Source organism: Vulpes vulpes, chromosome 5 (genome assembly GCF_048418805.1).
Source record: "Vulpes vulpes isolate BD-2025 chromosome 5, VulVul3, whole genome shotgun sequence".
NCBI classification, from domain to species: Eukaryota; Metazoa; Chordata; class Mammalia; order Carnivora; family Canidae; genus Vulpes; species Vulpes vulpes.
Window position 1 is genome coordinate 2,803,707 of NC_132784.1, and position 14,028 is coordinate 2,817,734.

The 14,028-nt window shown below is 39.6% G+C and overlaps 1 protein-coding gene across 8 annotated transcripts in view; it reads left to right on the forward strand.

Annotated features, from left to right (window-relative positions):
• SAP130 (Sin3A associated protein 130) overlaps window positions 1-14,028 on the forward strand; it is an 83,634-nt gene that overhangs the window by 68,553 nt on the left and 1,053 nt on the right. For all 8 annotated transcript variants that reach the window (XM_026015676.2, XM_072757485.1, XM_072757486.1 and 5 more), the window contains 3 exons: window positions 103-228; window positions 12,327-12,430; window positions 13,547-13,660. In XM_026015676.2, coding sequence (XP_025871461.1) covers window positions 103-228; window positions 12,327-12,430; window positions 13,547-13,660 — 344 coding nt within the window. The remainder of the gene's footprint in view (window positions 1-102; window positions 229-12,326; window positions 12,431-13,546; window positions 13,661-14,028) is intronic.

Below are 14,028 nucleotides of genomic sequence, written 5' to 3' on the forward strand. Positions count from 1 at the left end.
GCATAATTAGATTTCACTTAGGGATCACTTCTTGGGGTTATACTTGAGGATTCTTGACAGTATATGTTATTTAATATCTTTCTTTTCTTTTCTTCTGAATAGATGAAGAAGGTGTGAGGTATGTTCCAGTGCGTCCAAGACCTCCCATTACTTTGCTCCGTCACTATCGGAACCCCTGGAAAGCTGCTTACCACCACTTTCAGCGATACAGTGATGTCCGAGTCAAAGGTTAGTTGGATGAAATTGGTCTTTCACTTGACTATAATGTAATCATAGGACAATAGACAGAATTACAATTTCGTAGTTTCAAAAAAATCCTGATGGTGACAGGATGACCTCTTTAGCTCCCAGAGTAGTTGCAGAAGAGCTGTACTAGATTGTTATTTGACATAGTCCACATTAATCCCAGGAATGTCAGATGTACATACATTCTAAGCCCCAGAAAGTTTATTTTACAGAAGGGCTTTTGTTTAACATATGTGAAGCTCTTGAAATAGTCCAGGGCAAGCCCTCAGTAAATGATTTTGTTTGTTGTTACTGAGAATTACATTTTAATAAAGCCACATATAGTAAAAATAGCTGATAGTACTTTGCAAATATCTACAGATATTCCTACTGAGATTAAGTCTCATTATCTCAGATATAGTCATTACACAGAGAAGTATACGGTTTGAAGGAATTGGTCACATTTCCCACTCCCTCACATAAATTCTACTTGGAAACTTCTCTGAGGGTTTCACTGAAGCCTCAAGATGAATCAGAGTTGGATGGTATTGTCTAATGTCTGTGAGTGCAGATGAGGATTCTGACAATTTAGTCTCTGAATGGAAGTACAAAGGTGACTGCACTTCCAGGAACTCTTCCTCATGAGTGTACCCTGAGCTCTGAAAAGAAGCTAGATTTCCAAAAGTCAGAGAATGGTGATCTTTGATGGAAGCAGGACATAGGGCACTAAACATCTCTTCACATCACAAGAATTCCATATCCTAGCAGGGAAGTGTTTTAAAGTATTGCCTGGTAACATTTTAAGCCATACTGAAATATTATTACGGCTTCCTGGGACTCACTCATCAAAAACTATCTCAGGAAAGGTAATGTAACAGCTGAAAGTATTGATCCAAATAATCTCTTGACTATTAAACTCTATTGATCTGCTTTGCCCAAGCTTTAAAATCATGTTCATATAAATAAATCAAGATGGGATACTGAAATTGGTCAGGTAATTTCATAAGAAGGAAAAAAAAGAAAAACAAGACAAAAAGCACAGGAAATAAGCAGAAAGCAAATAATAACATGACAGACTTAGCCAGCCTTACAATATTAGTAATTACCTTAAATGTAAATAGTCTGAACATAACAATTAAAACACCAATTGGCAGGGTGGATAGAAAAGATCCAACTATATTCTGTCTTTAAGAAACTCACTTTAGATTCAATGACATAAGTAGATTGACAGTAGCAGGATGGAAATGATAAATACAATGCAAAAATAAAGCAAGAGTGGCTATGTTAATGTCAAATAAGGTAGACTTCAGAGGAAAGAAAATTACTAGAGACAAAGAAGGACATTGCATAGTGTTAAAATGTACAGGCAACAGAAATGAAGAGCTTCAGAGTATATGAAAGCAGGAATAGGACAGCTGAAAGAACTAGGCAAGTGAACAGTGCTGGTTAAAACTTCAACATCATACCTCTCAGCAACTAGTAAAACTACGTGACAGAAAATAACAAGGAATACACACCTAAAACCAACAACATCTAACAGGCCTTTATAGAACACTCTAACAGCAAAAGAATACACATTGTGTCAGGTGCCTACAAAACATAAACCATATCCTGGATCATAAAATAAACTTCAACAAATTTAAGAGAATCGAAATCATACAGGGTATCTGCATTGACCATAATGGAATCAAACTAGAAACTCCTAGTTTCTAGTAATAGTTCTCCAGTAACAGAACAGAAACTCCTCCAAACCATGGAAATTAAACAACATGCTTTTTTTTTTTCTTTTTTTTTTCTTTTTTAAAGATTTATTTATGTATTGGAGGTGGCAGGGCAGAGGGAGAAGGATCAACGTGGAGTGCAGCACGGGACTCGTCTCACAACCCTGAGATCACAACCTGAGCCAAAACCAAGAGTCAGATGCTTAATTGACTGCACCACACAGGCCACTCCTAAATAACACACTTCCAAATAATTGGTCAAGGGACGCCTCAGTGGCTCAGTAGGTTAAGCATCTGCCTTTGGCTCAGGTCATGATCTAAGGGTACGGGGATAGAGCCCTGTGTCGTCCGTCTCCCAGCTCAGCAGGAAGTCTACTTCTCCCTCTCTCTGCCCTCCCCCCCCCCGCCCTCCATTTGGGCAATCTCTATCTCAAAACTTTAATTGCTCAAAAAGGGCATCTCAAGAAAAAATTTTAAAATACATAAAACTGAATGAAAATAAATACATATCAGAACACGTAGGAGGGAGGACACTAAAGAAGTACCAACAGGGAAGTCTATAGCATTAAATGCTTACATCAAAGTTCTTATCTCAAAAAAGTAAAAAGAAAAAAAAAAAGGAAAGAAAAAGAACAAAGTAAACTTAAGCCAAGTGCAACAAAGAAGGTAGTAAAGATAGGAGAAATCAATGAAATTGAAAACAGGAAAATGATAAAATGAATGAAACAAAAAGTTGGTTCTTTGAAAAAAAAAATGTCAGTAGCAAAACTGAAAAAGATGAAAGATACAAGTCATGACTATCAAGAATGGAACAGGACATTACTAGAGATTGGGCAACCTTTTAAAAAAGTATAAGAAAACACTGAACAAGTTTATGCTCAGAAAATAAAACACACTTGGATGAAGTGGACTAATTACTTGAAAACACAAACTACCAAAACTCAACCAGAAGCAAATACACAATCTGGTTAGTCCTATAACCAATGAATAAATTAAACCTGTAGTTTTAAAGCTTCTAAACAGAAATACATATTTTCAGATACTTTAATCAGGAAATTCTACTAAACTTTTTTTTTTAAGATTATATTTATTTTTTCATGAGAGACACAGAGACAGGCAGAGGGAGAAGCAGGCTCCATGCAGGGAGCCCGATCTGGGACTCGATCCCGGGACCCCAGGATCATGCCCCAAGTCGAAGGCAGATGCTCAACTGTCGAGCCACCCAGGAGTCCCAATTCTACTAAACTTTTAAGGAAGAATCAATTCCAGTTCTTTATAATCTCTCCTAAAATATAGGAGGAAGCATTTCCATATTAACTTTATGAAACCAGTATTTCCCTGACACAAAAATCAGACAAGAGTACAAATATAGAAAACTAATGATCTATATTCTTCCTGAATATAGGTGCAAAAACTCCTAACAAAATGTTAGCAAATTAAATACAGCAATGTATAAATAGCATTTTATACTTTGATTGGGTGGGGTTTGGTCCAGCTCCATGAGGCTGGGTCACCATTGGAAAGTCACTGATTCACCATTATCAACAAGCTGTATTAATGTTCTAGGGCTACCATAACAGTACCACAAACTCAGTGCTCTAGAGTTACAGATTTATTCTTACAGAGTTCTGGAGGCCAGAAGCCCAAAATCAGGGTGTCTGCAGAATCATGCTCTCTCTTGCCTCATTTTAGTTTCTGCTGGTTGCCAGCAATCCTTGGTATTATTTGGCTTGCAGCGCCATCATTCCAGCTTTCTGCCTCCATCTGCACATACTGTTCTTTCCTGTCTCATCTCTGAGACATGATAAATCTCTCAAAAACAGAGAAAGAAGACTTCCTCAGTTTGATCAAAAAATCTACAACAAACCTGCAACTAACATTATACTTAAAACAGTGAATGACTGGGCAGCCCGGGTGGCTCAGCAGTTGAGAACCACCTTCAGCGCAGAGCGTGATCCTGGAGACCCGGGATCAAGTCCCATGTTGCGCTCCCTGCACAGAGCCTGCTTCTCCCTCTGCCTGTGTCTTCTGCCTCTCTGCCCCTCTCTCTCTCTCTCTCTCTTTCTCTCTCTCTCTCTCATAAATAAAATCTTTAAAAAAATAAAAAATAAAAAAACAGTGAATGACTGAATGCTTTCTACCTGATATTAGCCAAAAGACCTCTCTCTCTCACTACTGTCATTCAACGTTAGTTCTGGAAGTTCTAGACACACCATAAGTCAAGAAAGAGATAAAAGACTATATGGGTTGCAAAGGAATAAATAAAACTGTCTCTGTTTGCAAATGACACCATTATCTATATAAAAAATTCTCAAAAAAAAAAAAAATTCTCAAGAATTCCACAAAAAAAAAACCTGGAACTAGTAAATGAGTTCAGGAAGGTCACAGGATACAATGTTAGCACACAAAAATTAGGTGTTTGGAATGAACTTACACAAATTATTATTGAAAACAATACCATTTGCAGATGTTCCTCTAAAAATGACATACTTAGATATAAATTTAGCAAAACATGTACAGGATGTGTTTGCTGTAAACATTAAAATGCTGATAAAAGCGATCTGAATAAAGAAGAGACATGCAATGTTTATGGAGCTGAAACTCAAAGGTGTAAGTTTTCCTGGATTGATCAATAGGTTTAATACAGTTTCTGCCAGACTCAAAGAAAGGTAAATCTTACTCTAAACTTTATGTAAAGGTATAGAAAGTAGAATAGCTAAAATAACCTTGAAAAACAAAAGAAATCATTTTTCCTGATAGTATTATTTTTTTAAGATTTTATTTATTCATGAGAGAGAGGGAGACCGGCAGAGACACAGGCAGAGGGAGAAGCAGGCTTTCTGCAGGAGCCCAGTGTGGGACTTGATAGCAGACCCCAGGATCATAACCTGAGCCAAAGGCAGATGCTCAACTGCTGAGCCACCCAGGCATCCCATTTTTTCTGATATTAAAGCATAGAGTTTATAGTAGCTTAAACAGGGTGGTATCTGCCCAGGGATATACATATAGATGACTGGAATGGAAAATTCAGAAATAGATCTACACGAATATGCTCAACTGATTTTTGACCAAATGGAAAAAGAAAAAAATCAGTGGAAGAAAGAGTCTTCTTTTTTCAACAAATGGTGCTGGACATACATGTGTATAAAAAAGAGAGACAATGACCCTTAACTTAATCCTCATACTTTATACAGAAGTTAACTCAAAATGGATAATAGATTTAAATATGAAATGTATAACTATTAAACTTTTAGAGGAAAACCTAGAATAAAATCTTCAGGACCTAGAGCATAGTGAACAGTTCCTAGACATGACACCAAAAAATTATCCACAGAAGGAAAAAGGAAAATAAATTGGACTTAATAAAAACTTTTTATTTGTGACAAACTCTGTCAGAAGGATGAAAAGACAAACTATTGCCTGGGAGAAAATATTAGCAAACCATGTATCTGATAAAGGGCTCATATCTAGAATGTATGTATTTATTCCCTATAGACTGTAGGGACGCCTGGGTGGCCCAGCAGTTGAGCACCTGCCTCCCACTCAGGGCGTGATCCTGGAGTCCTGGGATCAAGTCCCGCATCAGGCTCCATGCAGGGAGCCTATGTCTGCCTATGTCTCTCTCCCTCTGCCTATGTCTCTGCCCTTCTTTCTCTCTCTCTCTCTCTCTCTCTCTCATGAATAAATAAAATCTTTAAAAACAAATAAAATAATAAAACTGAGACTGTAGGGACGCCTGGGTGGCTCAGCAATTGAGCATCTGCCTTTAGCTCAGGGCGTGATCCCAGTTTGGGGATCAAGTCACATATCAGGCTCCCTGTGAGGAGCCTGCTTCTCCCCCTGCGTGTGTGTGTGTGTGTGTGTGTGTGTGTGTGTGTGTGTGTGTGTCTCGTAAAAAAAATAAATAAATAAAATCTTTAAAAAAAAAAAAACTGAGACTGTAACAGACAAAGAAAAGAAGTACACCATATAATAATAAAGGAAGCGAACCAACAAGAAAATCTAACAATTGCATGCACCCTACATGGGAGCATGCAAATACATAAAGCAGCTAATAACAAACATCAAAGATATAGTCAATAGTAAAACAATAATAGTAGGGGACTTTAGCACCCCACTTAAATCAATGGATAAATAATCCAAACAAACTCAACAAGGAAGCAGCGGCTTTGAATAACAAAGTGGACGAAGTGGATCTAACATATTCAGAACGTTCCATCCCAAAACAGCAGAATACACATTCTCTTCAAGTGCACATGGAACATTCTCCCGAATAGATCATTTTAGGCCACAAAACAACTCGTAACAAATTTTTAAAAATTGAAGTCATACCATGAAATGAAAGATAGTCCCTTCAACAGATGGTATAGGGAAGGGCAGCCCGGGTGGCCCAGCGGTTTAGCGCCGCCTTCAGCCCAGGGCGTGATCCTGGAGACCCAGGATCGAGTCCCACGTCAGGCTCCCTGCACTGGGCCTGCTTCTCCCTCTGTGTCTCTACCTCTCTCTCTGTGTGTCTCTCATGAATAAATAAAATCTTAAAAAAAAAAAAAAAAAAGACGGTATAGGGAACACTGGACACGTGTAAAGGAATGAAACTGGACCACTTTCTTACACCATACACAAAAGTAAACTCAAAATGGATTAAGGACCTAAATGTCAGACCTGAAACCATAAAAATCCCAGAGAACAGTCCGTAATTTCTCCGACATTAGCCATAACACGCTTCCTAATTTGTTGGAAACTAGACATTCTTGGGACTTTATCAAAATAAAAACTTCTGCAAAGTGAAGGAAACAATCAACAAAACTAAAAGCCTATTGAATGGTAGGAGATACCTCTCTGATAAAGGGTTAGTATCCTAAATGCATAAAGAACTTATATAACCCAACAATAGACTGTAAATAATCCAGTTAAAAAATTGGGACGCTTGGGTGGCTCAGTGGTTGTGTGTCTGCCTTTGGACTGGGGCATGATCCCAGGATCCGGGATTGAATCTCCCATCAGACTCCTTGCAGGGAGCCTGGTTCTCCCTCAGCCTGTGTCTCTGCCTCTCTCTCTCTCTCTCTCTCTCTGTCTCTCATGAATAAATCTTTTTTAAAAATCCAATTAAAAAATGGAAAGAAGACATGAAGAGACATTTCTCCAAAGAAGACATCCAGGTGGCCAACAGGCACATGACAAGATGCCCAGCATCACTCATCAGGGAAATGCAAATCAAAACCACAATGAAATACCACCTCACACCTGTCAGAATGGCTGAAATCAAAAACACAAGAAACAAATTTGGCAAGGATGTAGAGAAAAAGGAACCCTCACACACTATTGATGGGAATGCAAACTGGCACAGCCACTCTGAAAAACAGTATGGAGGCACCTTAAAAAGTTAAAAACAGAATTACCATATGATCCAGTAATTCCACTACTGGATATTTACCCAAAGAATATGAAAACGCTAATTTAAGAAGATATATGCACCCTTTTGTTTTTGCAGCATTATTTACAATAGCCAAACTATGGAAGCTGCCCAAGGGTCCACTGACAGATGAATGGATAACGATGTGATGTGTGTGTATGTGTGTGTGTGTGTACACATATATACACACACATGCACAGTGCATATATGTATATTTACATGTATATATGTATACATATATACAGACACGGGAATATTACTGAGCCATAAAAATGAATAAAATCTTGCCATTTCAACAACTTGGATGAATCTAGAGGGTATAATGCGAAGTGAAATAAGTCAAAGACAAACACCATATGATTTCAGTCATGTGGAATTTAAAAACAAAAAGAGGGGACAAATCAAGAAACAGACTCTTAGCTATAGTTCAAGGACAAACTGATGAAACTTATGGCTACCGGAGGGGAGGTAGGTGGGGGTGGTGAAATAGATGAACAGGATTGAGAGTGCACTTAGGATGAGCACAGAGTAATATACAGAGTTGTTGAGTCACTATACTGTACACCTGAAACTATTATGTAACTCTGTATGTTAATTATACTGGAATTTTTTTTTAAATATTTATTTATTCATGAGATACAGGCAGAGGGAGAAGCAGACTCCATGCAGTGAGCCCGACGTGGGGCTCGATCCTGGGTCTCCAGGATCACGCCCTGGGCCGAAGGTGGCGCTAAACCGCTGAGCCACCCAGGCTGCCCTGGAATATTTTTTTAAATAGTATATACCTGTCATGGGTTCTGATAGCATCGGCACTTCCCCTCTATGTCTCCTCTCATAACTACATTCTAATCCTGAGAGAAACATCAGACAAATCTAAATAGAAGGCATCCTGCAAAATGACCAGTACTCTTCAGAACTGCCCAGGTCATCAGAAGCAAGGACCGTCTAAGAAACCATCAAGCCAAGAGTTGCCTAAGGAGACATAACAAGTAAAACATACTACAGTATTCTCATTGGGTCCTGGGCCGTAATTTTTTTAAATATTTTATTTATTTATTTGAGAGAGAGAAAAGGCGTGCATGTGCACAAGATGGGGGATAGGGACCCAGGGCGAGGAACAGTCAGGCTTCCCTCTGAGCAGGGAGCCGGATATGGGGCTTGATCCCAGAACCCTGGGATCATGACCCGAGCTGAAGGCAAACATTTAACCAACTGAGCCTCCCAGGCACCCCCATAAAATTTATTTTTTAAAAAAATGTTGAACATCACTAGCCATTAAAGAAATAGCTGAAACAAGAAATACTGATTATGCTAAATGCTGGTGAGAAGGAAGAGAAACTAGATATCTTACACATTCCTTTAAGCACTTTGAACCCTATAGTCCCATTGTCTTCTGGTCTCCTTTGTTTCTCCCTAAAGCTCAACTGCTGATTCTGTGAGGTCGTTGCACTTCTCATATTTGGAGTTCCTGGAGTTTCTTGGATATTTAGGTTATTTTTCAATTTTCAATAAATTTGAGACATTTCAACCATTTTTTTTCTTTGAATATTGCTTCTTTCTCTCTTCTCCTGGCATTCCCATTACCCATGTGTTGGGGTCTCTCACATTTCTCCAACGCCCTGCTTATTATTCTCATTCCTTTTGCTCTCAGTTCTTCAGCATCATCTCTGCCCACCTGTCTTTGACGTGACTGATTCTCTTCTGTACCAGTTCACATCCACTGGTGTGCTCTTCTAAGTGAATTGTTTAAGTATTTCATTTGCTTTATAACTCCGGAATGTCCATTCCTGTCTTTTTATGGTTTCTACCTCTTTATTGATTTCTCTACTTAATTTGACATGATCATCATACCTTCTTCACTCCTACATCCTGCTTCATTCCTACATCCCTTCCATTCAGTGAATTTATTTATGATGGCTGCATTGAAGTCTTTTTCTGGTAAATTTGACATCTGGTCACTCATATAAGCCGTTTCTGTTGCCTGTTCCTGCCCTGCCATGTGTGGGTCACACTTTATTATTTCTTTGCATGCCTCATAATTTTTTATTGAAAACAACATTCTAGAAAACTCTGAATGCTGTTCTCTCCCCACTCCACCCCAAGCTTATTATTGTTTTTTGCTTATTTATTTGTGTAGTGACTGGCTAGATTATTTTAGTGAAATCTTATCACCTCCACCACCAGGTGTGTGGAGCCTTCAGTGTTGCTCCTCAGGGAGGCATAGCTTCAGGTATGCCAGCAGTCACCCTGGGATGACCGTGGCACCAGTAGAGCTCTCGCCCACTCTTTTCCTGACCACACCCAGCTGATTAGCCCTGCTGATTGCGTGCTATTTGCTCTACCAGAACACAATACTGAGATGTGCTCTGGAACACACAATTTATATTCCTCTGCAAACTATTCCAGTCAAATCATAGCTCCTTTCAGAGTAGTTACTGAAGTCAGTGTTTGATATTTGTTCTGCCCCCAAAAGGGCTTCTCTCAACCATCTTATTCTTTGTGCTCTCCTACGAACTAGTCAGCCCACATCTAGGCTGTATCTTTATTTGATCTACAGATCTCCCAAATGCCTCACACTACAGCCTCCATTGTTCTTAGGAGCACCTTTAGGTTTTGACTTTTTAGTCTGTAGCAAATGGAGTCAGTTTAGAAGGTACCTGTTTTATGGGCTGTTTCTCCCCCAGGCAGAATCTCTGAGCTAGGCCTCTGGAGGTGAGGTGAGGACAGTGGCTACTCTCACTCTAAGTAACACCACACTCCAGGAAGTGAGCATCCAGTAGAGGAGAAGATGAGTGAGCAGCCTAGGGTCCTCTCGGCTTGTCTCTCCTAGCATGAAACCACCATTCACAAAGCAGCAGAAGGGCTCCCAGGGCCCACTGTTCTCAGGATGCTTTGCCCTAAGATAGTCTCCATTCCAGATTAGAGAGTGAACAGAAGAAGAGCGCCCTTGCATCTCAGTTGTGCTCACCTAGGACTTAGCCTGAGCCACAGGTAGCGGGGAGCAGTATGAGAAATGCTGGCGACCTGTTCCTCCTGGGAAGATAGCCTTCCACCCAGCAGCTGGAGGAGAGGGAACCCCATGTTTTGGGTGGCAGCAGTCTGCATGGAATATTCACTTCACTGAGCTGGGAGGGAAAAAGGGAGAGGAGGAAGGGTCTTAGTTCAGATACCATGGACTGAACTGTTCTTACCACAGATATGCTTGAATAGATGTGGCATGAATAGATTTTCTGTTTTCCCTTAGGAGCCTTTCCAGAGGTCTAGTTATTTTTAAAATTTTCACCATTTCCTTGGAGAGCAAGTTAGCAGAGCACTGTCATACCACAGGTCAGTTTTCTCTCATACTTTGCTGAGGTAGCTGCTCTGGAAAACCATTCGGCAGTTTCATTAAAACTAGAACATACACTTACCATATGACCTAACAGTTAGACTCCTGGGCATTTATCCCAGAAAAATGAAAACCTGTGTCCCCACAAAAATCTGTACATAGCTGTTTGTAGCAACTTTTTTTGGAATAGCCAGAAGCTGGAACATACTTACTGGCCATTTATATATCTTTTTTGGAGAAGTATCTGTTCAGATTCTTTGCCCTTTTTAATTGGTTTCTTTTATTATTGAGTTATAGGAGTTTTTCATATGTTCTACATACAAGTCTTTTTCAGATACATCCTTGTACCATCTTTGCAACTTCCTCTGTATCTATAATTATTTCAAACTAGGGGCAGCCCGGGTGGCTCAGCGGTTTGGCACTGCTTTCAGTCCAGGGCGTGATCCTGGAGGTCCCAGGATCAAGTCCCACATCAGGCTTCCTGCATGGAGCCTGCTTCTCCCTCTGCCTGTGTCTCTGCTTCTGTGTGTGTGTGTGTGTGTGTGTGTGTGTGTGTGTGTGTCCCCTCATGAGTAAATAAATAAAATCTAAAAAAATAATAATAATAAAATAAAAATCTTTAAAAAAATTATTTCAAACTAAAGAGTTATTTCAGATGCTTAAAATGAGGTACACAGGTACAGCCACAACTGGTGAAATCTGAGTAATCAGGCTTCATCATCATCGTGATTATGGTTTGTACTGTAGTTTTACAAGATGCTGCCATTGGGGGAAACCAGGTAAAGAGTACTTAGGATCTTTCCTACAACTAACTGCATGTGAATCGCCAGTTACCTCAGAAGTTAAAAAAGTCTTTATATCATATGCACGCTAATACTCACCTACTAGATAGGGCTCTGTATTTTTAATTGATGAACTTCTTAGATCAGTTTGAGGTTCACAACAAAATTGAATATAAGGTATAGGGATCTCCCATTTACCCCCAGTCCCCATACATGCACAGCTTCCCCCCACTATCAACACCCCCACCACAGTGGCACATTTGGTACATTTAATTACCAAAATTTTTTAATTAATGCATAAATGCATTTTAAGTTGTTGTTAAACAGTAATTAAAGCTTCACATACACAGTTCAACTCACTTTGACAAGTACCCCTCAAACCTAGTTTCCATCTCCCCAGTCCAGATGATACATTTCATATTTGTTTGACTACAGTTCTGGTTACCTTCCTATCCAGATGTGAAATGTTATTCAAACTTGATTCATTTCTCCAAGATCTAGATAACACCAAAAAGCTTCTAAAACTTCATGCCCAATTCTCCACGCTTGCATGCATCACACATGAGCAAGGCTCTAAGCCATCAGAGACCATTTCCTTCCTTTAAAAGATTAAAGTATTAATTTGTTCTCTTTTGAACTCACTAGATTAGCAGAGTATGTCTCTACAGCATTCTTCAGGGATGAACAAAAAGGAGAAACTACCTCTATTCCTAATGACTTAAATGCAAAGGAATTATTTAAAGATATTTAAGTAAAGAAATAATTGATAAAACTGTAGCAACATCAGTAGCTTGAATCCAGATTATTTTAGCTTTATACAAATTGAAATACACTTTTTATTTTTTTTATGATTCCAGAAGAGAAGAAAGCTATGCTGCAGGAAATAGCTAACCAGAAAGGGGTATCCTGTCGAGCTCAAGGCTGGAAAGTTCACCTCTGTGCCGCTCAGTTACTACAGCTGGTAAGTAGAGTTCTAGCAGTTATGTCCTGCTGAAGAGGGGAACAGATGCTGGAGACATCTCAGTTCTAGAGTGTTCCCTTTTGAGTAATTCTGAAGCATGACCAATTAACGTGGGTCATGCAGAATTTATATGTATAATTTATGATATAATATCATAATTATTATATCTATCCCATAGATACAGTCCAAACATATCTTAGTCTGGTACCCAGAACCAAAGTACGTTGAACAACTGTGCTATAAGACCTACAGTTAAGGTTCAGTATTTTGTATTGCTGTGAATCTAAAACAGAGAGACTCAAATGGCCTAACTGTAAGCCCTTGCTCCCCACCATACTCCTTATCACAGGGACCAGGCTCAACTCCCACTGCTTCTTGATTATTGGGCTTTAGGTCCCTGCCAGTTTACAATATTGTTCAGATAAACTGTCACATTCCCATGGTAACCAGGGGACACCTATCCCTCCCAATACTACAAAACCTGCCTCCTATAGTCCCTGCTTGTTCACTCTGTTCCTGAGTGCAGCCCCTGCATGGCCTTGTGTGCTGTGTGGTGTCCTCCTCCCCTGGGCTGTGACTATATTGACTAGGACGCTGCTATTGATCTCATGTGTCCACTGTTGGGGGGTGTTTCTGTTTCCATAATCCTAGGGCAGGAATCCTTCCCTCACCATGGAGGTGAAGGAGGAGCAATCAAAACAACAACCTCATGAAGTTTTTCCATCTTTGGAGTAGCAGTGATCTGAAGAATATTGTTATGAGTATCTAAAAAAAAAAAAAAAAAAAAGTAGTGCCATGGCTACTTATTGTACCTTGGAAAAAGCATGTTTCTATGAAACCTTTAGACTTATTTTTTAGAGTAGTTATAAATTCAGGGAAGTATTTAAAAGTTGTCCTTGAAGATGGACCCTATATTATGACAGATTGTTCTATTAATCGTTGTTGATAATTTCCCTTGCTGTACATTAGTGCCCTAGTCCTCAGGAGAAGGGATTCTGTCACCCAAACAGCCCTCATACCAGTTTACAGGAGTGATTCAACATGGGTGCATTTGCCTGAGGTTAGCAAGGAAGAGTATCTCTGAGGCCATCATACCCTTCCTCTTATGTGTTGCAGACAAATCTAGAACATGATGTTTATGAAAGACTCACCAACCTACAAGAAGGGATTATCCCAAAGAAAAAAGCAGCAACTGATGATGATCTACACCGAATAAATGAACTGATACAGGTTTGACTTAGCCGTTTTCCCTCTGATCATCCAGTTTATGGGATTGTCACTGTACAGTCTTACTTCTCCCATTTCCCTCCCTTTCACTAACATCTTGAGTAAAAACCTAGTATTTGTGATGCCTGGGTGGCTCAGTCGGTTGAACATCTAATTCTTGGTTTTGGCTCAGGTCACAATCTCAGGTCATGGGATCGAGCCCTGCATTGGGCTCCCATGCATTGGGCAGGGAATCTGCTTAAAATTCTCTCCCTCTCCCTCTGTTCCTCCCACGCACTCACCCACCCCCTAGCTCATGCACACTTGCTCTCTAAAATAAATACATCATTTAAAAGAAAAAACAAACTACGTTAGCTTGCATTACTAAGAAA